This window comes from Periophthalmus magnuspinnatus, chromosome 17, assembly GCF_009829125.3.
Source record: "Periophthalmus magnuspinnatus isolate fPerMag1 chromosome 17, fPerMag1.2.pri, whole genome shotgun sequence".
In the NCBI taxonomy this organism is placed as follows: Eukaryota; Metazoa; Chordata; class Actinopteri; order Gobiiformes; family Gobiidae; genus Periophthalmus; species Periophthalmus magnuspinnatus.
In genome coordinates, this window is record NC_047142.1 from 16,999,432 (window position 1) to 17,025,633 (window position 26,202).

Sequence of the window (26,202 nt, forward strand, 5' to 3'; positions counted from 1 at the left end):
TTATTTAAATAACTCAAAATCACGTAGTAAATAGCATTGAAGTACTTATTCAAAAAGGCGTGTCCAGGCTGACTTACAGACTTTGGTCTCAGTATCCTTGCTCCTGTCTGCTACTACAAAATCAAAGTATCTTGACATGTCTCTTCTCTATTGAATTATCTGTAGTAGTTTCTAATAGACCCTTTTACAAAATACTGGTCGGTCCCCTGTCTCTTTTTCTACTGCATTCAAACTGTCTCCATGTTTCTCGGTTCAGGATCCAGGCGGTTGCTGTCAGCCAAAAGACTCCATTTTCTAATGTTGAAAATGTTGTAAAAATGTTTTGATTGTAATCATTAAAGCGAAAAGTGGTTATGTAAAAAATGGCTTTGTCGGCGTGTTTACATTTAAGTAGCATAAAGTGATTAGCATTTGCATGTTCTGTCTGTGTACTCTGATTTCGTGTATCAACACAGAACATACGAAGTACTTATCCTCCAGCTACGAAGCCTTCTTTATGACTTTATGAAAATCTACAATCACAACAAGTCTCGACACCAAAAGCAATGACCTAATTCAACTTTCTATGTACCTTTTTAAGCAGGATATTTTTACTAGAGTATTTTTAAAGTAACAGTACTTTTACTTGAATAAAGCTTTGTTATGTGACAAAAAGTTGACAGTATTGATCTTAACAGTTGCTTTCCTATGATTACTTTTTCACATTTTTGTCATCCATCCATAGAAACACCAGATTTTGTGCATTATTTAACATTTTGTCCTTAATTTCAAATTGTAAATGAGATGTTACGTCAACACTCTTGAGTAATACTTTCGGCATACCTTTTTTACACATACTTAAGTCATTTCTTGGACCACAACTTCATACATATTTCATGGCAGATTCAGAATTATATCTCTCTTTATTACCTGCTGTTGCATTTGTTTTGAATTCTTGGAGATTTACCAGTGACCAGACTCATAAAGTATTGGAGAAGTGTGTATTCTGGATCCTAGACAATCCTACTTCCACTTGAGTAATACTATTTTGTAAGTAATGTGACTCGACTCCATTCACTTCAGGTTAAATGGTATCAACGAATCCAGCACTATAGCTCAAGGGACCCACAGCACGTTATAAAATCTCCCTTAAAAAGCAAAAAAGAACCCATTAAACACATGTATTTTCTCCATCTTTATTTCTCTTTGTGGTTTTGATGTTTTGTAGGTTACAGAGAAGTACTAGCGTCCTTCTATGGCGCTCTTTTTAGAATGGGATTTTAAAAGGTGTTGCACAAATCTTCGCCGCAGCATTTCATGTCGATGTAGGCGTTCAACTTGAGCAGTTCGCAATCTTTCAGAGCCATGCATTTCTGGTACTGTCCAACTGCAACGTAGAAAAGGAAATAAGTTATACTGCGTTAGTACTGACGATGTAATACAAGCCATTTAATGAGGAACTAAACACTAAGTCCATGTTTTTGCCACTAAACTTCATAAATGGTGATTTGTAAGGTATTTTGTAGCAGTACAGCGCTACTCCAAAGTGGTATCTTAATTTACTCATGCTAAGGTAAATAATACTTGCCCAACAGTGGATATGGGATGTACGGGGGAATCACCAGGACAATAAGATAACAGCTATTTTCTGGTCATTTTGGTTAAAGGATGTGTGACCCCCATTGTACGACTTTGCCTGAAGTTTCTTGATGTGTAACGCCACGCAAACGCCACGCCACGCAAACAAGAAAAAGACCTGCCTCACACACACATACATTGAGAGACCCTATAAAAACTGTCAACAGGCACATCTCGGGACTCTCTTCTATCCTTTCTATGGAATCCATTGCTTCATTGTTCACTTTATCTGTGTGGAACTCATGAAACTCTTCTGACTTTATGTTTCTTTGTCCTCTTTGACGCTTACACCAGAAACGAACATTCTCGCACTGTTTAGAGTCATGTTTTGGGCGAACTAGGTCAATTTGCAGCTATAAAAATGGGTGTGTCCTGGCTTCAAGTACTATGTGACATCACACAAGACTGCTCTGATTACAGCCAGGTGTTTCTGATTACAAATACTTAGCTGCAAGGGCGAAGTTTGAAGTTTGACCCCACCCTTCCCTCTCACTCTCTTCTTTAGGCCTCCAGGTACTGCCCAGTTTAAGGAGCTCTATTTGAAATGCGGTTGTGGGCAGAGTTTAGGCGTGTAGTCACACTTTAAAGTTAGACTATAATTGCAACGTAGCCTGAAAATGCATTAAGGTAGGAAAACTGTAAACCGCATTTTGTACGTAGCATTTTGTTTTGCTTATATGGGGTGTTTTTTTGTTTATACGTGGAGAGTGTAGGAATCAGACCACCAGCCTTACAGTTAGTGGGCATCCTGCTTTACATCCTAGGCTGCTGTATGTTCTTTTCTATCACAAGTATGAATTTATTATTTAATATATGCTAATGAATTCAAGTCTTGTAGATACTCAGAGGTGGGTAGTACTCGGTTACATTTACTTGAGTAACTTTGAAGAAATTGTACTTTTACAGCGGTATACTTTTACTCCTAGTATTTTTATTGAAGTAACTGTACTCTTACTTTAATAAATGTTTTGCTTACTCTTCCCACGGTAAGTAAATCTACAAGTGGCAAATATTTTATGTTGACAATAAGAAATGATTTGAACGTTTGTGTTTCTTGTACCGCTCCTGATTTAGTATTTGAAATATATGTCCTTTGAAAATACCAGATTTTAATATTTTGACTTTACAATTAAATCAACTTCAAATTATAAATCAGATGTTACGTCCCAACTCTTACTCTTACAGTTACTTTTACTTGAGTAGTACTTTTCCCAAATACTCTACTCTTGCTTGTGTAATTTGTTGAACCACTATTTTGTACTTTTACTTCCATCCATCCATTTTCTTCCGCTTATCCGGGGGCCGCAGTCTAAGCAGGGACTCCCAGACTTCCCCCACCCCAGACACGTCCTCCAGCTCCTCCGGTGGGACCCAAAGGCGTTCCCAGGCCAGCCGCGCGACATGGCGTCTTCCCTGGGGCCTCCTCCCGTTGGGACATGCCCGGAACACCTCTCTAGGGAGGCGTCCAGACGTACTTTTACTTACTTTTAATATTATTTTAAAGTTACATTGCTCTTATCAGTGCACTTTTTTGGCTACTCTGCCCACCTCTGTAGATATTCCTGATTGTGTGGTATCATTTTTATTGTACTAGAACAAAATCAGAGTACTGTCTCTCACATGGAGCCCTGGTGAACTTAGCAGCCGCACATCCATCCTTCCCTGGTTTACACGTCTCCACGGTGAGCTCACACTCCTCTCCCGGGCGTCTGGACACACACCTGTGACAGTCCAGACACTCACCTGCACAAACGAGACACAAACTTTAATAAAATGACCTAAACAAACTTATAATCACCGCATCTTCACGCACTCCGGTTGCACGTCATAACAAAATATCTGACAGTGTGCAATTTTTAGAGTTCATTATCAGTTTGCTTTGGAAAAAAGTTACACAGTGCACCTTTAACACAGCCATTCATAGCCCTGTACTTTGACCTGTAGCACATCGATCTGTTTGTTTTTTAGCTGTTGTTTGAGCAGCACAGGGAATGAAATCAAATATAATCTCCATTGACCAAATCTCTATTATGAGATTGTTTTGAAAAGTCCTATTTTAGATTTTATTTTTTTTTCTGTAGACAATTTAATTTCAAAATGATCCACATATATGTTTATTATTCTGAAGCAGATATTACATTTACATCAGGTATTTATCATTACAAAACTATGATTATACTTACAACAACTGTACAGGCACATCTTTAATCAACTTTACTGTCAAAATCATAATTTACGACGTCTCATTGGTCACACAGATGCAAATATAAACATGAAACTATATTTTTGTGAGCACTAATAGCCTATAATGTTTGCATATTGTGTTGTTTGTTGTAGGTATTTATCATAGTGTGAGTTTAAATTTAAGATATGGGTTAGTTTAGGTTCAGGTTAAGGTTAGAATCTGGCTCCAGGAAATGAATCAAAGTCAATGTGATGTCCACAAAAGTACAGAGGTAAAAAGTTACTCAAGTAAAAGTAAAAGTATCAAAAATGAAAAAAAAAAATCTACTTAAGGCAAAGCAGTGAAATACCTGTTTAAAAATACACTTTAAGAGTAAAAAGTAAAAGTATTTCACACAAGTGTTGTTCATTTGTCCAAGCTAAAGTAGTGATATTGATTAATAATGAAATGTATTTTGGTCAACAGTTTCAGCTTGAAATCGAAAACTTCAGTCAGGACGTTACCACAAACAGGGTAAAAATAACCTCTTAAATTATATGAAAAGTACTTTTTACTTTTCAGTCCTGTTTGAAAATGTAGCGTAATAGAAAGTACAAGTACCTGCTCTCAAATTTAGTGAAGTAAAAGTAAAAAGTATCCACTGTAAAATCTACTTAAGTAAAGTGCCAAAAAATTCAACTTTAATACTTTACTACTTGTACTTTGTTACATTTCACCACTGCATAGACGTGTGATAAAAAAAAAAAAAAAAGGTAAAACAATATCATAATCCAAATAACTGACCGATTCTATGTTTACAACACAGAAGACTGGAGTAAACTGAAGTACCTTTACCACACAAAGAGAAGATAAAGGCTGATATTTCACTTGGGCACAGCAGAGACGCAGTATTTTAAGGGATTGTAATGTGTTTCTATGGCGCACAAGATGCTGCCTAAGATGACTTGGCCAAACCTTTCTGATTGGTTGGAGCCAATGACACCTACAGATGCAGCAGGGTGTGGAAAGTGGAATTACATGTACACAAAAAACTGACTTAAGCAGTTATCCTAAGAGTTATATTGTATTTTCTTCTCGCGATAAGACAATACTTTCCACTCTGACATGTGTCCTGCAGCTTGTGTTCTCTGTGTGTGGAACAGTGAGTGGAACAGTGAGTGGAACAGTGAGTGGAACAGTGCAGCTCACACACAGTTTGTTCAGTGGAGAATCAGCGACAGACTCACCCACTGTAAACAACACGGCCACGGACAGAGCTAATGCTAACAGCCTCATGGTCACATCTGTGGAGAGAGGGAGAGAGGGAGAGAGGGAGAGGGGATAGATACAGAGAGGGGGGGGGGTAGAGGAGAGAGGCAGAGGGAGGAGGGAGAGAGGGGAAGAAGACAGAGAAGAGAAGGGGAAAGAGAGGGATAGATAGGAGTCGAGGAGAGGAGGAGAAAGAGAGGAGGGAGAGAGAAAGAGGGCAAAGGGGGGAGAGAGAAGAGGGAGGAAGAGAGAGGGGGGAGGGGGAGAGAAGAGGAGAGAGAGGGATAGATAGAGGAGTCGAGGAGAGGAGGAGAAAGAGAGGAGTGAGAGAGAAAGAGGGCAAAGGCGGGAGAGAGAAGAGGGAGGAAGAGAGGGGGGGAGGGGGAGAGAGAAGAGGAGAGAGAGAGGAAGAGGGCAAAGGGGGAGAGAGAAGAGGAAGAGGGCAAAGGGGGGAGAGAGAAGAGGGAGGAAGAGAGAGAGGAGGAGGAGAGGGAAGAGGAGAGAGAGAGGAGAGGGAAGAGGAGAGAGGAAGAGGGCAAAGGGTGGAGAGACAAGAGGGAGGAAGAGAGATCGGAGGAGAGGGAAGAGGAGAGAGAGAGAGGAAGAGGGCAAAGGGGGGAGAGACAAGAGGGAGGAAGAGAGAGAGGAATAAACGGGGAGAGAGAAGAGGAGAGACAGAGAGGGGGCAAAGGGGGGAGAGACAAGAGGGAGGAAGAGAGAGAGGAATAAACGGGGAGAGAGAAGAGGAGAGACAGAGAGGGGGCAAAGGGGGGAGAGAGAAGAGGGAGGAAGAGAGAGAGGAGGAGGAGAGGGAAGAGGAGAGAGAGGAGAGGGGGAGAGGGAAGAGGAGAGAGAGAGGAGAGGGAAGAGGAGAGAGGAAGAGGGCAAGGGGGGAGAGAAGAGGGAGGAAGAGAGAGAGGAATAAAAGGGTGAGAGACAAGAGGAGAGAAAGAGAACGAGAGAGAAGAGGAGGGGGAAGAGACGGATGGATAAAGACAGAAGTAGAGGAGAGGAGGAGAGCGAGAGGAGGGATAGAGAAAGGGAGAAGAAAAGGTGTGAAAGAAGACAGAGAGAAGAGGAGGGGAAGAGAGGGATCAATAGAGAGAGGAGTCGAGGAGAGGAGGAGAAAGAGAGGAGAGAGAGAGAGGGGAAGAAAAGGGGAGAAAGAAGACAGAGAGGGGGAGAGAAAAGAGGAAGGGAAAGGGAGGGAAATATATAGATGAAATATAATATGTATACAAAATCTATACTTAAATAAAATGACTAACACGACAGTTAACTGTGATATTACAATCATGACTTCTACTACAGCTAGTACTCAGAGGTGGGTAGTACTTAGTTACATTTACTTAGTAACTTTAGTAACTTTTTAAAGAAATTGCACTTTTCAACAGCATAGTTTCACGCCTACTTGAGGAATATTTTTATTGAAGTAACAGTACTCTTACCTGTGTAAAAGTTTTGGTTACTCCTCTCACTGCAGGTCTACACATGACCAAAGTTTTATGTTGACAATATGCAGTGATTTGAACATTTGTTTGTTGCACTGCTCCTTCAGATATCATTTATTTTGTCTAATTTTCATGTTTATCCTTTGAAAATATCAAATGATGTGCATTATTTAAAGTTTTGTCCATCTATTTGCATTAACTTAAAATAATAAATCAGAAATTAGGTCCTGACAGATCTTTAAATTACTCTTACTTCAGTAATAGTTTTCCCAAATCCTTTTTTTTTTTTTTTTTAACCATTGTACTTCTACTTGATTAATATTATTTTGAAGTAACATTACTCTTACTTGAGTACAGCTTTTGGCTACTCTACCCACCTCTGCCAGTAGTAATAGTAGTAGTTAAAAATACCTTCTTATTATTTACTTTCCAGCCAAACACATCCCTTGCTACATTCAAAACACTAGAGAAAACACTGCGTACATACCAAGTGGAGTTTTCCTCACTGCTGGTTTCGATGACTCCGGTCGACTTAAATACACTTCCCCCTGTGCTGGTAATGTCACTTTAAGGGGAGTATCTCTATTAAGTCAACACACCGAGCTCTCGGTCATGGTTCACAGTCCTGCTTTACGTAACCATGGCCACCCTCGGTCTACTCCCGTCCATAATAAATGAGACCTCTGCAAACATTCATCTTTTGCATTTGTTTAAATACACCGTGGGATTTGCAGTGTGGAACGCCGAGTCGTTTTAGCCAAAAGGTCTAGAGATTATTACTGAGGAAACTGTCATAATATGTTTAATAATTTAGGAATTGGCGGGAAGTGGAAATTGTGAAATGTATGAATGTGTTTTATATAGACAGAACTTATGGACAGTTACTCAGGAGTGAGAGAATATATAACTCTGAACTGTACTGAGAGGAGGAAGAGAGGGGGAGGAGAGAAGACAGACAAGAGGACGGGGGAGAGAGAAGATGAGGGGGAAGAGAGGGATGGATAGAGAAGTAGAGGAGAAGAGGAAAAAGAGAGGAGGGAGAGAGAGAGAGAGAGAGAGAGAAAGAAGGGTAGAAAAAGAAGACAGACAAGACGAGGGGGAGCGAGAAGAAGAGGGGGAAGAAAGGGTTGGATACAGAAGTAGAGGAGAGGAGGAGAAAGAGAAGAGAGGGAAGGGAGAGAGAAGACAGAGAAGAGGAGGGGGAGAGAGGAGAAGAAGACGGGTTAGGGAGGGATATATAGAGAAGTAGAGGAGAGGAGGAGAAAGAGAAGAGAGGGAAGGGAGAGAGAAGACAGAGAAGAGGAGGGGGAGAGAGGAGAAGAAGACGGGTTAGGGAGGGATATATAGAGAAGTAGAGGAGAAAGAGAAGAGGGGAGAGATAAGACAGAGAAGAGGAGGGGGAAGAGAGGGAAATGTAGAGAGAGAAGTAGAGGAAAAGAGGAGAAAGAGAGGAGAGAGAGGAGACAGAGAAGAGGAGGGGAGAGAGAGGGAAGAGGTGGGTGAAGAGAGGGATGATAGAGAGAAGTAGAGGAGAGGAGGAGAAAGAGAAGAGAGAGAGAGAAGACAGAGATAAGGAGGGATAGAGAGAGAAGAGGAGGGGGAAGAGAGGGATATATAGAGAGAAGTAGAGGAGAAGAGGAGGGAGAGACAGAGAGATAGAGGAAGAAGGGGGAGAGAGAAGACAGAGAAGAGGTGGGTGAAGAGACGGAAAGATAGAGAGAAGTAGAGGAGAAAAGCAGAGAGAGAGGAAGAAGGGGGAGAGACAAGACAGAGAAGAGGCGGGTGAAGAGAGGCATAGATAGAGAAGTAAAGGAGGTGAAAGAGATGAGAGAGAAAGGGAAGAGTGTGGCTGTGGAAAGAGACGGATAGTTTGCCAGAGAGAAGTAGAGGGAAGGAGGATAGAGTCTGGAGATTATTGCTGAGAAAAAAATCATAATATATTTAATAATTTAGAAATTGGCAAGTGTAAACTGTAAAATGTATTAATGTATTTTATATAGACAGAACCTTTGGACAGTTACACAGTAGTGAGAGACTATATAACTCTTGGCTGCAGCTCTAGGCTTGGACCAAATGCTTTTTCTCGTGTTAACAGCATCAATATATAGAGGTTGGAAGGTGGCCACTATAGCTATTTCCAGTAACAGAAGTAATGTACAGTCTATGAATACATTTGAATATATATATGAAGAATCAAGTTTGCTACTTTCACTGTGATTGGTTCAGTTCAGTCCATGATCAGAGGTGGGCAGAGTAGACAAACATTGTACTGTTGTAAGTGAGAGTAACATTACTTCAAAATGATATTACACAGGTAGAAGTACACAGCAGTGGTTCAAGAAAAGTAAAAAAGTATTTGAGAAAACTGCTTCTCAAGTAAGAATAACTTAAAGAGCACCTGTCAGAACGTAACATCAGTAATTTGAAGTAAATGGAAATGGAAAAACAAAAAATTAAATCTGGTATTTTCAAAGGACAGACACAAAAATGAGACAAACAAAATCGTATCTGAAGGAGCGCTGCAAGAAACACAAATGTTCAAATCATTTTATATTGTCAACATAAAGTTTTTGTCACTTATGGACTTAAGAGTACTGTTACTTCAGTAAAAATATTAGGAGTAGAAGTAAAAGTATGCCACTAGAAAAGTACTCTGGAAAGAACAATTTCTTTAAAAACTTGCTCAAGTAAATGTAACTGAGTGCATATAACTTTGGTGAGTACTACCCACCTCTGTCCATAGCTATTGTGAATTGGCATCTGTATGAAATGGCAATAAAATACTGCAACAAGCACCAGCCTATATGCTAAAATGCTAAAACTGCTTCTCTATGCAAGTTATTTTCCCATATCATGTAGCACTGATTGATTTTTAAGCCTATATTCTGGAAATGTTAACATAAAGTGAGCCCTATTGATTGAAATTTGTCAAGTGTTTGCTATTCACTACCTGCAAAGACACACTTTGGAATGTAAATGATAACTGTTGGTAAGGGGCACATATAAGGGACTGTATGTTTGCTAACAACTAAGCAAATTTAGTCAGAACATTCAGAACAAGTTTAACTCTGTCCCAGTTTGGTTTTAAGACCTATTGCAACATTTTATAAGGCAAGTAAATTGTCAAATGTTACATCACTGTTTACATTGGGTGGCTACCAATTTATCATTTTATTGATATTCACTTTCAATATGAATGTCGCGTCTACTGGCTACTGGAATAAACCCATACTGTCCATTGGCATCTGTATAAAATGTCAACAAAACAATGTCACAAAGAGCTAAAAATATCTCTAAAGGTGCACAATGTAACTTTTCTAGTGGCGGGTCCACTACAGTGCAGAAACCAGATTTTAGATTCGCTATATAAAAAGACACATATGCTTTTTTTCTTTGTGTCTGACATGAAATCAGACTAAACTTTTCTGTTTTAGGTCAATTAGAATTATCAAAATTATTTCTATTTGCTAAATGCCAGAATAATGAGAGAAAGATTTTTTGATTATTTTTCCTAATTTTTTTTTTTTCATATATACAGTAAGATTACCAGTACGATACATTTAAACTACTTGGGAACACCTAGATAACGTCATGTCTTTGGAAGCATCTGATAGATTTATTGACAACATTTGAGTTAATTAGAGACACACCTGTGGATGTATTTGAGGACACGCTGGTTCTTTGTGTAATGTAAAGGAAATTCAAATATTGTGAGATTATTTTACCTTTTAGAAATCACTTCATCTTGTCACTAAAACTCATTTGGTGTGGTAGTCAAAGACAGTGTTAGAAAACTTTTCATGTAAACCCTTTTGTTCCCTTTTGATTGCTAATCTTGTCAAATAGCTAATCTTGTCAAGATATCAGCACATATATTACTATTGATAATGTATGTGCTGATAGATCAAAACAAACATTTGGCTTTGAGATCTCTCTTCTTTGAAATATATCAGACCTTGTATTGTTCTGACTCCACATGTTACATCCTGAGGTGGTGAAGCTCATGAACGCCTCCAGGAGCTCGTACAACCACACCTCAGTAGGAGTGTCACATCCTTCCTTCCTCAGTATATATAAACCTGGTAATTTCCATCATTCAGGGTCTGACATTAGGGGGAGATGCTGTCGGACCTATTCCTTGCAAGAAATAAACTAATTCATCAGAATGTATTTTTAAGCAATAAAAACACCTACTGATTTGAATATATATAAAAAAAGGGTACGTTAAAAATGTCTACATGCCAAAATACTGAAATAGCTTTTCTATGCAAGTTATTTTCCCATATCATGTAGCACTGATTGATTTTGAAGTCTATATGCTGGAAATGTTAACATAAAGTAAGCTCTATTGATTGAAATGTGTCATAACTGTTTGCTTTTCGCTACCTGGAAATCCTGCAAAGACATGCATTTGAAACTAATGGCCATTATGAGTGACTGTACGTTCGCTAACAATGAATGAAATTTAGTGACTATATTCATGATATTAACACAACTCTCAATTTAGTTAAATATCACATACTATGCCTTATTTGTTTTGTCCTTTAAACACGGTCTTGAGTACCTTTGCTTTGGAATTTAATAATTTAGAACTTAAAATAGTGCCTAATTTTTTAAAAAGACAAAAAAATACATATACTCACAGCCTCAGTGCTCTCTATACTCTGATCTGGTGCAGCTTTCCATCCACTGGCAGCAGAGAGAATTACCACAGTAGAAACAATCAAACCGCGTACTGGGGAACATCTCCGCGTGTTAATGAGTGTGATTTGGCAGAAATGCTTAAAACAAGTTTGTCAATGATTTAAAGATTTAAAAACTGTGCAGGACTTCTATCTCTGATGTCACACAAGTGTTTAGTTTAGAGAACTTTTTACAGAGGATTCCTAAAACCAGCGTGAATGGAGCTAAATACAACTCCAGATATGTTTTTAATGAGGAAACAATATTCTAAAAGCTTGAAAAAGTCAGTTTTGTGTTATTTCAGATCAATTTCAACATTTTATTAGTCTAGTTTGAATTTCTTTATGTATGAATTGTGCTCTACAAATGAACTCGTCTTACCTTACCTTGCCTAGTTGTCAATTGCCAGATATGATTTCATTGTTTACAGTACTGCTATGTGGGTGGATACGAATTGTATTATTTTATTGCTACAAGCCTATCCTTGGCTGTAAAACATTGCCAAAATGCTAGTCAAGATAAAATTAAGTCAATGTTATTCAGGTGTCGTTCAGATTGCTAATAGTACAAAAAGCTGCATGCACTGTTTTGTCCCCTCTGGCTGCCCATAGAAGTTTTCAAATGATGCTTACCTTGCCGAGAGGGGCATTGACAACAATATGTAAATAATTTATTCATATATGCAGTAGTCTACCTTAAGTAACCCCATAGAAAATTTGAACTATCCCTTTAAATCTGCTGGCTTGCTTAAAACAGCTATTACTTTACAAGAGAGGACAGAAAATCTTTAACAAACCTAAAATAGATTTGCAAGTTTCCCATGAGCAACACTGGACCAGCACTTAAGCTGAGACTGGATCTATATATTCCTGGATATGTATGAATGGAGAGAGGCGTATTTCAATATGCCTCTTGGGTTGCAGCAATCTTCATGTTATAGCAGTTTGAAACATTGTAAAGTATGTGCAATAGACCAAAGTATGTGCAATAGACAAAAGTATCGAAAATCTTATACTAGCACGTATCGATACAAAGAGTCACATTTATAGGACAGAAATGAACCTTTGAGTATCAAGTCTATTCCTTAGTATCAAAATCAAGTGTAAAATGTTAGTATCGTGACAACACTAAGTCCAGGTTTTAGGGATGTGGGTGTAAAAAGAAAAGTGTGTCACAAAATATGCAAAATCTAATGTGAGAGTGCTTGGAGCGTGTAGACCTCTACCAAGGCACTGGTTCTAGCTTGCAGTGACTTCATGCATGACAATGTAATGATGACAAAATAGTCCAAGAAATTGATCTTGACTTTTGCCTATCATAGTATTGGAAATATTAGCAATGTACAAAAAAAAAAAGAAAGTACTAATTGACATACTACTACAAGAAGCGACTTGGATGAGCGGCAAAACGTCTTTACTCCAACAACTTTTTGTCCAGTTGACAGAATTTTTCTTTTACTACTACTACTGCTACGACTGCTGTTGCTACTGCTACTACCGTACTACTACTGCTAATACTACTACTGCTGCTGCTGCTACTATTACTACTAGTACCACAGAATTGAAGAAGTGACTTGGATGAGCAGCGAAACGTCTTCACTCCAACAACTTTTTGTCCAGTTGACAGAATTTTTCTTTTACTACTACCTCTACTGCTACTACTACTGCTGCTAATACTACTACTGCTGCTGCTACTACTATTAAAACTACTACTGCTGATGTGGTTGCTACTACTAATACTAATATATCAACTAATACCACTACAACTACGTCTATTTCCCGTAACGTAGCACCACTTTTATGGCAGCCACTTTTACCATTCCACAAAGTATTTATTCCAAATACTCTCCTCATCTGTACCCATATGCTAAACTTTGCTCTGTATACCAACAGCAGACATTACCAATACTGCTTTCCCACCTCCCAAACGCCCCTTTAACCATAACTTTATCCACCCAACCAGACCATCAGAACAAAATCCATCTGCCACTTTTTGTTTTGCCCTGAGCGTCAAACTCCGATATCAGCAGTGGCACAGTATGTGAGGGGGAATCTGTCCATGTGGCGAAATGGCTAAACCCTCCATTGTACTGCCTTTGTTAACTGGGCCTAACCAAACCGCGAGCGACACCACCACTCTCACAGAGCACCCTATAAATCTGCCTGTCCAAATATTTCCACTCCTAAAGGCTTCTGGGTAAATAATAGTTTGGAGGAACAACCAGGAGCAGGAGGAGGGAAAATGTCGCGCTACTCTGGAAAGGTGAGTACTCGAGGGTGGTCATGCAAGTCACAAAGGGATTATAATGTACAGTAGTAATATGTTGTATGTACATTTATACTGTAGTTTATACTCAAAGCATCTTATTTTATGCATACCTGTATTTTCTCATAGTTTATACAGCGTTTAATATTATTACTAGTACTCAATATTTTATGTTGTACCATACCGCCAAAACAAGTTCCCAGTTTTGGAATTTTGTTCACTGAAAATTGCAATAAAACTTACGATATTTGGATTCTGATGGTAATAATAGCAGTAAAGGATTTATTTATTTGTTATATTGAGTCATAATAGGGTTGAGTAACTGTAAGACATCTTTGAGTATCTTGAAAAGTACTGTACTGCCATGTATTATTATTAAAGATGAGCACAAGTGTGGTCATGCAAGAAGTGTTACGATACTAAAATTTCAAACTCGATATCGATACTGAGGAATAGACTTTGTGCTCAATACCAGCAGCGATACCGTGATGATCTTTTTTTTTTTTTTTAAACCCCCTGTATATACAATAGAGTGCCATTTTCAATATTAATTCATAGTACTTGCTTTTATTTTACCCTGTGGTGTTATATCTGTGTAATCTCTCAGTCGTCCAAGTAGGTTCCATAGTGGTCCAGGGGCGTATACTTATCTATGTGTTCTCACACAGCTCAAGATTTCAGGAAAGGTTCATTTATGTCCTGTGAATGACTTTTAGTATCAATACCTGTTCAAATTAATATCTAGTTTCAATACTAGTTTTAATATCTATTAGTATCTGATTGCTTATGTTTTTGACAAATAACATAGAACTAATAATAATAATAATAATACCAGTAATTATTATGCATTAATTAATTTGGTTTATTTATTCATACTAGTGATTTAATGTAAGACATCTTTGGAAATCTTGAATATGCAAGTATCTGTGTGATCCCTCAGTCGTCCAGGTAAGAGCCTTAGAAATAGAAAAATTCCAATCTGTTTCGCTGCTCGGGAGTGAAACGTCTTCACTCCTACAACTTTTTGTCTAGTTAAAAGATTTTTTCTTCTTAAAGTGATAATGGTTGTGACAATATAATATAGTGCAGCTTAATTACATGATCTTTTTTTTTTCATAGAATATTATTGTATAAAACATGACATCATGCACAGTAGCTTTTGAAAATATGGAATTATTTAGTTAGTAACTTTAGTCGCCTTTTTAATAAATGTATTCTTTTTTTCCAGATAGTCTTCTACGAGGGCAAATGCTTCACTGGTCGTAAGATGGAGCTGTGCAGTGACTGTGATAACTTTCAGGACCGTGGTTTCTTGAACAGAGTGAATTCGATTCGCGTTGAGAGCGGAGCCTTCATCTGCTACGACCACCCAGACTACAAGGGACAGCAGTACATCTTGGAGCACGGAGAGTACCCGGAATACCAACGATGGAACGCCCACAATGATCACATGGGCTCCTGCCGGCCAATCAGAATGGTGCGTCTTAACATGGGGGGGGGGGGGCAAGGGGGCGCTATACTCAAGCTGTAGTGTTTTGTAATGGTTAATTTAAAGTGGAAGTAAACACCTAAGGCCAGTTATATTTCAACCAGAGCTGCTAAACTGGAGGACTAAAGAAAAGAGACTGAGGGGGAAGGAAGGGCAGGAACTAGAGGTATAAGGAGCAGTGTGATTGGTCGAACAGGTATCCACACTTTAAACTCTGATTACAAACACCTGGCTGTAGGTCTGTGTGACGTCACCACGTACTTACAATGGCAGAGATCTCCGAAAGGTCGCACAAATTAGCATTGGATTCGTCTTATATAACAGTGATCTGCAACCTTTTTTCTCACAAGGACTGATACTAAAAATGCATATCCCCTGACCCTAGTTTTTAAAAATGTGCTTATTGCTCATTTGCTTCGTCCAGAGAAGGTTTGAGCTGCGGTCAACTGCGTTTTTTTGCAATCAAGGCATTTCAACTTGCATCTAGAAGCCATTTTCAATTTGATCACACTGGCTTGAGACACTAGGATTTATACTAGTCTGAGTTAAATCCAACCCCAAAGCGAGGAGTTTTAGAGTGAGTATTTAGAGTGTTTACTACCTAGCATCATTATGGGTCATTATGCCCCTATGGTGTATTGGCTTTCTCACCTTCTGCATTGTTAAGCACCTGATTAGCATTTGATTGGCTCACTGTTGCCCTATTCCACAGTTTGAGAACGCTTCTGTAAACGACCGGTAGTTGAAATCTCAATCCAGCATTTCTATTAAAAAACTGATTCTCTTTCTTCACAAAAATAGCTTCCTTTACTCCCACTGGAAGCCAATTTTTGTCTCTGCTTAAAAACTGCACTTCACTATCGTCAAATGAGTGGTTTGTATTTTTAACAAGAAGATGGACAGCAGACTGCACACCTGAAGGCGTCTTAGGGTGTTAACTGGATTAAAATACAGAGGAATCTTGCGTTGTCTGAAGATCGTTTATAACCTTTCCGATAAACCCGATACATATGGAATAAATTACCCCTGGGTTCTTTTTTTTGCTTTTGTCCTGCTTTTTGGCTCTTTTGACCCTGTTTAGAGCCATGAATCTGGTACTATCAAACTGAAAACGGCTTCTGAACGGTAGGCGAAACGTTTTGATTGCAAAAGCAGTGTCCAGATGACCAAATACATTGTCTTTAGTGAAGACGAGGTTAATTTGTTGTCATTAGTGTCAAAATATATTGGTATAGCTCAAGAAAACAAATCGATTAGTCAATGAAAAAGGGGCGTGGCAAATGTTGTCAAAACTATTACGTATCTCTATGTATCGCAAGAATACACCTGCACGGGAGTTTATGCAAAAAACGACTATTTATGCAGAATATAAAGACAGATTAAAATTGTTAATCGTGGGTTTAATCTGCCTTTTTACATATAAACTCCCAAAAATCCAAAATCTTCAGCTAACTCGCTCAGTTACTAACTTTCCCTTTTTCGTGTTGTCTCACATAAATCTTTTTCATCAACTAATGCAAGTTTTGGTTGGCTAAGACTAAAGCGTTGCAGCCCTAATGCACAAGTTGTTTTTTTTATATAATTTTCATAGAATTCTATCTCTCTTCCTTTGTGTCTGTACATACATTTTCATGAACCACTGCAATCCCTGAGCTGAACACACAGTTACATACATGTGGCTACATGTGTGTACTGTATGTAGAGCACTAATGGACCCAATGTAGATATCAGCTACTATTATGGCTCTATATCATCTGTTGCTTTATTGAAATGGTCGCTTATATTAGAACTGTCTCTTTTCTATCTTTTTATTTTACTCTTTATATTTATTTATTTATTAAAGACCATCCGTCGTTAGATCTTAGCCATGGATTAGCGCTGGTGTGTTCTGTTTTAGGGATGGTCCTGGTATAGTCCTGGTTTAAACTTGGCTTGAACCTGGTTTGGTCTAGACTTAGTCCTAGATTCATCCTGGATAATTAAGCGCTATCTTATTCCTGGTTTAGTCCTAATCTGGGTTAAATACTCGTTTAGTCCTGGTTATATCTCAGGGACAGACATGTATAGGGTTGTCAAAAGTATCAGTCAAATCAGATACGAACTGATGCTAAAACTAATACTGAAACTAGTTACTCATTTGAGCAGGTACTGATACTAAAAAAGTTATATTCGCAGGAGAGAAATTAAACTTTAACCTTTCACCTTTAAATGATCTTGAGCTGTATCAGAACAAGTATAAAACCTAACAGACTAGAGCCTGGACAAGGAGGGATTACACAGATATAAGGCCACATGGGAATATAAAAGAAACTATGATATAATCTGGAAAATCACATTCTATTGTTTAAAGAAAGTTGTTTTCAATTATCACCGTGGTATCGGAATTGGTACTGAGTATCGAGTCTACTCCATAGTATCAAGATTGAGTTTGAAATTCTATTATTAATCCTGCCTGTTCTAGTCCTGGTTTAGGCCTAGTTATGTCCATAGGGATAATCCAGGTTTAATTCCGCTTTAGTCCTGGTTTAAACACTAAAATTATGCTTTCTCTCTCTTTTTTGCAGCACGGAGAGAATTATCGTCTGGAACTTTTCGAGGGGGAAAACTTCAGCGGAGAATGTGTGGAGCTGTGTGAAGACTGCCCGTTTCTGAAAGCGCGATTGACCAAGGACTGCGTCAACTCCATTAAAGTCTATGGAGACGGAGCGTATGTATCGCTATGGGAACGATGTGAGCTAGAGGAGATGCAGAGGGAGGAAGAGGGAGATGGATACAGAGAGAGAGAGAGAGAAAGGGTTTTGGGGGGAAGGGAGGGAGAGGAGAGGAGAGGAGAGAAAGTGAGAGAGAGAATAGGTAGAAAGAGGAAGGGTAAAAACGAATGAAAAAAGAGAGTGAGAGGGGGAAGAGACAGGAGAGAAAACGGTAAAGGATAAGCAAAAGGGACGAAGAAAGACAAGAAGGAGATAGAGAGGAAGGTGGAATGAAAGCGGAAGAGAAAGGATGGTGTTGGAGTGAGAGAGACATAGAGAGAGAGAAGAGGGTGAGTAGGAGAATAGGTACAGTGTGGAGGGGTAGAACGAAAGATAAGAAAAAGCGTGGGTGAGGGAAGAGAGGAGAGAGAAAACAGGGAAGGAAAGCAAGAAAGATGAGGAGATGGAGAGGGAGGTGGGGTGAAAGAGGAAGAGAGGAGAGGGGGAGAGAAAGAAGGAGAGAGGAGAGAAAGAGAGCGAGAGAGAGCGTGGAGGCTGAGCAAAAGAATGGGTAGAGAGAGGAGAATTTGAGAAAGGAAAAGATGAAGGAAGAGGAAAAGAGAGGACAGAGAGTGATGTAGGTGAGAAAAAAGGAGGATAAGCGAGAGACACAAAGAGGGAGGAGAAAGAGAGAAAGAGAGGAGAAGGAGACAGAAAGACAGAGTAAGCATTGGATGAGAGCATAGAAGAAAGAGTGAAGACTGGACTGGTTGGGAAAGGGAGAGGGGGAGCAAAAGGGGAGAGGAATGAGGAGAGAGGAAGAGACAGAAAGATGGAGGGGGAGATGGAAGGGGAGAGTGAGGGATTGGAGGAGAGAGAAGAGGGAATAACTGTTATGTCTGCAGTCAAGAGCCCTTCACTGATTAACTCTAAAATCATAACTTATACAATTGTGGACAGGAGCAATTTCTCAATCTCAAACTCAAATATGGTTTCAGTTTTACATAAGAAGTGAGATGGATCGAAAATGTAACTAATGTACTTTTTACTTAAAGGGCCCATATTACACCATTTTCTGATCGATGTTACAATGTTGTTTCCTCATCACAAACACCTGGAGTTGTGTTTTGTTTCATTCACACGTGTAACACACAAACCCTGCACATTTTGCCTGAGTTCTTCTTTCAAACAGAAAACACTCTGTTCCACCTTATGATGTCATGTGGTAATACAGGAAGTGCTCCACTGTGTTTTTAAACTCCATACACCTTCACTCAAATTAGTTGGATCATTTCAGCCCTGGAATTGCCCATCTCTACTGAACTAAAAGTAAAATGTAGCTGTTAACTTGAAAATTACCGCTTCATGACATCACAAAGTGGAACAGAGCATTTTGAGCTTTGGAGATGTACACAGATTAATAATAAAGGTTTACTCAAACATGTGTGAATGAAACTAAACACAACTCCAGGTATGTTTTTGATGAAGTAACATTATAACATGGCTTAAACCTCATAAGTTGTAAATTTTTAGCCAAGTAACTGTACTTTTTGAGTACAAATTTGCAGTACTGTTTCCACCACTGTGTACAATATAGTATATAGACAATTCTTTAGAGTGGTACAGCGGACTCCACTCCAAAAGGGTCCAGTGTAACATTCTTGGGGATTATGCAAGTTTTTGTGTTCCTTTTATTATTTAATTTTAATTAAGTAATTGACTTAAATGGTCGACCAAATGTAATCATTGGTGATTAGGTCATGTCTGTTGTCTAGAACATTCTGTGATTAACTATGATTATGAGTGAACTTTAAGAGAAATTCTTCTAAAAACGTAAGTAAGGACAAAACACGAACTTCTACAATCTTCCTCAAAGTTCCTCAGACCTGCTCACTTCTTATCTCTCCTTACGCTCAAAGTTTAGAGTTTTTGTTAATGTCAAATTGTCTTTTTATAGATCACAAACTTGACCCTTAAAGTCACGTACAAAAGAATTATTTTAAATGTACATACACTTTATAAATGAGACCCCTGACCTGAAACTTGGCCTGGTACTGTTTCCCGAATGTTTCCTTAGAGATAAGACAACTGACCCTCCACCAAGAAAGTTACATAGTGCATCTTTAAAGTGGAACTAAACACCTAAATACACTTTTTTTTTCTCGCTAATAAACAGTTGTTTTAACAGCATTACATACTGTTTGTATTGATTTTTGGCAATTTTAGAGCAACAATTTGCAGCGCTCTGATCAAAAATGTCTCAATCTAAGTTTGTGCTGTTTTAAGTGGCCTCTGCAATTTCAAGTAGTTGATGACATGACAAAAGACTGTCCTGATCACACCTGGCTGCAGGGGCAGAGTTTGAAGTATGGATACCTGTTAGACCAATCACACTGTTCCTTATACCTCCAGACCCCCTCCCCTCCTTCCCCCTCACTCTCTTCTTTAATCCCCAAGAGCTGCCCATGTTAGCAGCTCTGTTTGAAATGTGGTTGTGGGCGGAGTTTAGGTGTGTAATCCCGTAATCCCACCTGATACTTATAAGGCGAGCAACTGTACTATATATTTTTTTTCCAGTTTTTCATCAGATGTAGTAGCTTTCCAAGACATTTCTCCTGTCTTGTTTGGCTAATTGCTAGACATGACCATCTTTTCTTTGTTTTTTCTGACAGTTGGGTGTTGTACGAAGAGCCGAACTACCGCGGTCGCATGTACATCGTGGAAAGAGGACATTTCAGCTCCCCAAAAGATTGGCAAGGCGAGAACCCGAGCATCCAATCTGTCCGAAGGGTGGCCAACTATTTCTAACTCTTTCACTGCATTTGGGAGTGATCTATGCCTCCAATTCTCCAAGACTCTGTGGGCCCGTAAAGTAAATAAACACTCCTCAAATGGTCCGTTGTAGTTTTATTTTTGTACTGAATTATTGAAAAGGTTAAAATAAAATCCTTCGATATTTTTCATTTTTTCTTTATTGCTTTGGGCTGTAAAGCGTACGTCACAGTAGAAATGATTACATGCTGATGCTAGTAATTGCTTTGTATTACGTACCATAAATACTAAATGTAAGTGCTATAGGCTAATGCTCTGTCTTAATGGGGCTGTTACTAGGGGATGTCTGAATGCAAAACGCTAATCGATCATTTTATTTATCTCAGAGGAAAAGGAAACCATCTGATTGTAAATAATGTGTGTATCTATAATAAGTTCTACGAAATGTAATGTTTTATTGAAGAGAACCACGATGCATTCAAAAGTAAACCGTTATTAGCACATATTCCTCTATGAAAAATGTGATAGAAACTTAAGCAGAGCAGAATAAATACCAGCTAATATTAATTTAAATATGAAATTAGCAGATAGTTAGATGAAAAATAAAAATAAAATTGTTACCAAAATGTCTTTAAAGGGCCCATATTATGCTATTTTCTCATCTATGTTATAATGTTGTTTTCTCATCAAAAACATACCCGAAGTTGTGTTTTCTTTCATTCACACATGTTTAATTAACACACAATCCCTGCATATTTAGGCTGAATTCTTCGCTCAAATGAATAACACTCTGTTCCACCTTGTGATGTCATGTGGGAATGCAGGAAGTGCTCCACTAAGTATTTAAACTCCATACACCTTCACCTTAACTTCAAAAACTACTGTTTCATGACATCACAAGGTGCACAACATTTTGAGGAGTTGTGTTTTGTTTAATTTAATTTGAATCCCAGGAATTGCCAGACTTTGAAGCCACAGCTACTGTTTTAGCCTTTTTGAAACTTCTTAACTCCTCAGTGCACCAGAGCAGAACATATTGTAGACTCCCTGTGGCAGTCTCAACTGTACAACAGGAAAACTAAGCTAAAGCAATTAAGGCTAAAATTAGTTATGTTTAAAACTACCACTTGATGACATCACAAGGTGGTACAGAGTATTTTGAACGTTGGAGATGTAGACGGACTCAATTACTCAAAAATGTGTGAATGAAACAAAACCCAACTCCGGGTGTGTTTTTGATGAGCCCATGGGAGTAAACTGTGCGTAATATAGGACGTTTAAGTGTACCATAAGAATAAATTGTAACGAAAATTTGTTTAAATCTCTTAAATTCATAATTTGATCTTTATATTTCGTCTTAATTTTAGTTATTTTGACTAATTTAAAATTTCTAGGAGGTATACATCTCAATTACTTGATCTTGATTACTTGGCTGCGTTTTTGCATTGCTTCTTATTTCAAGTTAAAGGTGAACTGTACAACTTTTCCAGTGGAGGTTACACCACCTGCTTGTCTCCAAGGAGATATTACTGCTTTGCTTGTAATGTTCCACAGTATGTCCCTAAAAAGATCTATCTCTAGCACTGTGTTTCGTTTCTTAAAATCTCCTCAAAAACGTTAATTCTTACTGTGAACTGGCTCACATCTCCACAGATCTGAACTGTAACATGACCTGGCGACATCACCTGCTTGTCACCATGGAGACAGATAAATATGTTTAATGGCATACTATGGAAAATTCTAGGGAAAACAATTGATCCTTTCTAGTGACATCATGCTGGGGGAATCTGCATGTATGTTGATGGCAGGATGTTTAGCGGTTACCATGGAGACACAATACACGCATTAGCAAACAGCAAATATATTTTTAGATTGTCTGAAAACTCAAGAAAAAATACACAATGGATTTAACCTACACATTTCCCGGAGCCTGTGATCAATACGAGTGTTTATGACCCTCTTTAGGAGTTTGATTTTCTACAAAAAGGTGAGAGTGACCAACTGAAAAACTGTCGGCTAATACTAGCTAACTTGTGACTGTAATGCTATTTTGTTTAACAGCACAAATCGTCTCCCCCTTTGAAGTATCAGCCAAGTCATTTTTTTATGGTCTGATTGTGTAAAAACAGAGCACAGATTAAAGTCTAACCTGGGTAACAGAGCTTCAGACAGAGCAGTGCCTTTAGTTAGCATCACACCCCAGGGAATGATGACATCAGATGCAAGAACACTCTATAGACACAAGCACTCTCTACCAGAAAGGTTACATTGTCTACCTTTAATATAAACTTGATTTTAACTACCATTTCATCATAGGTAGTGGAGTACGTAAGTTATTTATATATATATTTTTTTTGTGTGTTAGAAATGTACCAAAGCACTGTATTATTTGGTGACACATTTAGCGAAACATCTGCCTATTGCTTACCTTGGCTGTGAACAATAGCGACTCACATACCGCAGAGTATTAATCAAAAGTGAAGGAGAGATATTGCACAGGTACAAAGTCTATGTGCCCTTTGCCCCGGGGAGCGCTACTGCCACCTACTGTCATTTATCAGCTTTACAGACACGATCACCCCCCTCCCCAACCCCCACCACTAACCGCCCTCCAGCTCATCACAATAGGGGCTTTCGGTTTGCAAGAGGAATATACAGATGTTTTGGCTTTTTTTTTTTCAATTGACGTCAATAAAAATGATGGATGTTACAAAAATAGGTGCGTGGTATATAAATCTGCAGGTGCAAAAACAAGGACAAAAGAACGGCACACATTGTGTCTATGAAAAAAACAAAACAACAACATATATATATATAATACTTTAAGTTACTGTGTGGGAAGTTTGTGTTTTGAATAGACAACTTGACAATGACAACTTGTGTAATACATTTAATATTAGCAAGCCATTCAACTATAAGTGAGATTTTAAGAGGTAACAAAGAGATTAAAGTTGCCTTATACTGGATTCGGGTTGTGAAAAGTATCAAAACTATTATTCACATTCACCTTTCCTGCATAGCTTTAGAATGATCTTGAGCTGTATCAGGACAGTATAAGACCACATACACCCATGGACCACTAGGGAACCTACCTGGACGATGAAGGGATTACTTAGATATAAGGCCACAAGGTAATATAAAATAAAGTACTATGACTTAATGTTGAAAATCACACTCTATTGTCTACTGAGTATTTTTATTATTGTGGCATGGGAATCAATATTGAGTCTATTCCTTATTAATTTTTTTCATTTTCTAAAGAGGGTTATAAAAAAAAAAGCCTTATAATGTCACAAAACTAAAACACTTTTGACACTTGACTGACTATTTCCTCTCTGTTGTCCATTAATATACCAACAATGTCCTCTCATTTGTCATAAACAGGATGTCGCAGTATCAGATATATAACAAGGCTAATATACCCATTCTATCCAGCTAAAGTCCAGGTCACATTACAGGGTTCAATACAGGACATGGCCTAATGAGGAAATGCTTCGTCTTAAGTTACACCCATTGCCGCTAGTTTAAGGACTATTACCTGTTTGCTAACCTTATTCTCAGGCTATTTGCTGCTCCAATTGTCCGGGTGTCACCAACATCCCATTAGCTGAACTAGCCAGCGAGACTAAATGGCATTTTAACAAGGGATTTTTTTCAACAATAGATCGTTTTGAAAGACGGGACATACAAAGCTACCACAGCAAGTCTGCGCTGGTTTCATCCAATATTGGGTGATTAAATTCGACTTTTGTTCCATAAATAAGCTTTGTGGTTAAAAGAGAAATGGTAAAAAAGAAAACTAGAATAGCCAATTAAAATGGACAAAGCGAATGCAATTGGGGGGTTATCAGAAGTGAGACGGACCACTGGCCTGAAGTAAAACTATGCAATAACTCAGTGAGGGAATTGTAACAAGTATATAGTGCTATGGATGAAAAACTGTGGCTTATAAAAGTTGAATCAATAATTAATTCAGAGTTGTCAAAAGTATAGAAAATCTAAAACACAAATTTAGTTACTTTTGATCAGGTATTGATACTAAGTTGAACTCACAAGAGAGAAATGAACCGTTCCTGAATAGCTTTAGAATGATCTTGAGCTGTATCAGAACAAGAATAAGACACATAGACTAGTATACACCCATGGACACTATGGGACCTACCTGGATGACTGAGGAATTACACAGATATAAGCCCAAAAGATCTGGAAATGTTTCACAGGGTACTGCACTGCAATCACCCACTGCTGCAAACAGGTAGCCCCAAAAACACTGGTTGACAGATGGGTCAAATGCAGAGCACAAATAGAAATGCAGAGTGTATACACAGTACATCTAAGTAACTTCATGTGCAATTATAACAGGTGCTTTCATGATTGTACTAAGACCGCAAGATTAACCACAATCAAATCAAAATTGCAATTTGAATGGACACGATTAGCAAATCATAAAGACTGCATTGTTTCAAGTACCGTAATTTCATCCACTAATAACAAAATACGTACTCTATAAAAAAAAAAGCTAATCTTGTAGTTTAGATCTGCACGAGCGTGTTCTGAAATTGGATTCTTGTATTAGTTTGTCTGTTCATATTTCAGTCTTTTTGTCAATTCTTCTGGATGTGTTTAAAATGTGAACTTTAAATAGAATCCTATTATTAAATTAGATATTTACTATGCCTGTTGAATTAAATGCATGCTGAGCCCCGGGGAGTTTCTCCAGATCTCAGTCAGGAGTACAGGTTGACATATCTCATTTTTCCTACGTTGGGAGGAAATAGTTACATACGTGTCTCTTAATTAGAATGTTACCCTTGTTTATATAACAGTGCAGTATTGTTTACAATGCTATTAATAAAACCTGCCTTGATACAATCTAATATGTTTTTGTTTAATTTATGCCTTTCTTGCCACATGATATGTATTCAAGCGTGCACGTGGTGAGATGAGTAATTGGAACGAATAAATTTTAAATAGGAGTTATTGTATCCAGTTACTTCAAGTGGGTCATCTATTTTTAGCACTGCCACTTTTGCATTTAAAAGATATGCAGATGGGAAAGATTAATTTAATGCTGTAGCCTACTTGGTATATATTATCTTGTGGGATTAATTTACCATGTGAAACAGTTTGTTCAAACTTATTTCGGATTATGAGGTAACATTGACTGAAAACAATAACTACATGGTGTCCTTAAAATCCATAGACTATTGAAATAAATTAAAGGTGCACTATGCAAATTTATGATAGATGATCCAACACCTGCTTGTCTCCATGGAGATGATATAGCTGGAATGTAGCACAGTATAGCATTAAACTCATTCACATTTATTTAAGTGCAGCTGCCTTATTTTGACCGGATTCACCTCTCCATAGATCTAAACTGTAACTGGCCCGGTGGCGTCAGCTGCTTATCTCCATGGAGACAGAGGAGTTTAATAACATACTCTGTGGAACACTCCAGGTAAATGAAGCACCAGAAAAGCTACATAGTGCGCCTTTAATCACAAATACATTATAATGAATTGTCTGACCCTAAGTTACCTCATAGAAACTGGGCTAAATTACGCAAAGCTATAATTATCCCATGAAATATCAAGAGTAACCAGAAAAAGTGCAAGTAATCCTCTATCCACAAACAGGACGGGCGCAAACGAGGACGCGCAAACGCCTCTTGTAACGCCACTTGTCAAATCTACTGTGACGTCCCATAATAATTACCTGCCATCGTGCGTAAAAATGCCCACTTTTGCGGGTTTATGTGCGGTGTCGCGTTAAGGTCACTCTACTGGCAGCCTGAAATCC

At 38.4% G+C, this 26,202-nt stretch overlaps 2 protein-coding genes across 3 annotated transcripts; one reads left to right on the forward strand and one right to left on the reverse strand.

Moving 5' to 3' along the window:
• Positions 1 to 1,173: 1,173 nt before the first annotated feature.
• Positions 1,174 to 26,142, reverse strand: ly97.3 (lymphocyte antigen 97, tandem duplicate 3). 2 transcript variants are annotated; one of them, XM_055228670.1, is made up of 4 exons: positions 26,119 to 26,142; positions 5,029 to 5,085; positions 3,238 to 3,360; positions 1,174 to 1,366 (listed from the first exon to the last, which is right to left on the reverse strand). In XM_055228670.1, the coding sequence occupies exons 1-4, from the start codon at positions 26,123 to 26,125 to the stop codon at positions 1,260 to 1,262; spliced, it is 294 nt and encodes a 97-aa protein (XP_055084645.1). In that variant the 5' UTR covers positions 26,126 to 26,142; the 3' UTR covers positions 1,174 to 1,259. The 2 variants fall into 2 exon arrangements, with proteins under 2 accessions (XP_055084645.1, XP_033839067.1); XM_033983176.2 differs by lacking the exon at positions 26,119 to 26,142 and adding an exon at positions 6,989 to 7,024.
• LOC117384755 (gamma-crystallin N-A-like) lies at positions 13,351 to 20,525 on the forward strand. The gene is made up of 4 exons (XM_033981907.2): positions 13,351 to 13,446; positions 14,678 to 14,926; positions 17,503 to 17,645; positions 20,301 to 20,525. Exons 1-4 carry the CDS (start codon positions 13,426 to 13,428, stop codon positions 20,434 to 20,436), a joined length of 549 nt encoding a protein of 182 aa, XP_033837798.1. The 5' UTR covers positions 13,351 to 13,425; the 3' UTR covers positions 20,437 to 20,525.
• Positions 26,143 to 26,202: the final 60 nt, after the last annotated feature.

What these genes read in the sequence shown, in the direction of transcription:
- ly97.3 (XM_055228670.1), bottom strand. An exon ending in GGCCGTGTTGTTTACAGTGG is followed by an intron (nt 3,361 to 5,028) that starts GTGAGTCTGTCG and finishes TCGTTTGTGCAG; the next exon opens with GTGAGTGTCTGGACTGTCAC. An exon ending in TAAGTTCACCAGGGCTCCAT is followed by an intron (nt 1,367 to 3,237) that starts GTGAGAGACAGT and finishes TCTACGTTGCAG; the next exon opens with TTGGACAGTACCAGAAATGC.
- LOC117384755 (XM_033981907.2), top strand. Translation starts at nt 13,426, where the DNA reads ATGTCGCGCTACTCTGGAAAG. An exon ending in TGTCGCGCTACTCTGGAAAG is followed by an intron (nt 13,447 to 14,677) that starts GTGAGTACTCGA and finishes CTTTTTTTCCAG; the next exon opens with ATAGTCTTCTACGAGGGCAA. An exon ending in AAAGTCTATGGAGACGGAGC is followed by an intron (nt 17,646 to 20,300) that starts GTATGTATCGCT and finishes TTTTTCTGACAG; the next exon opens with TTGGGTGTTGTACGAAGAGC.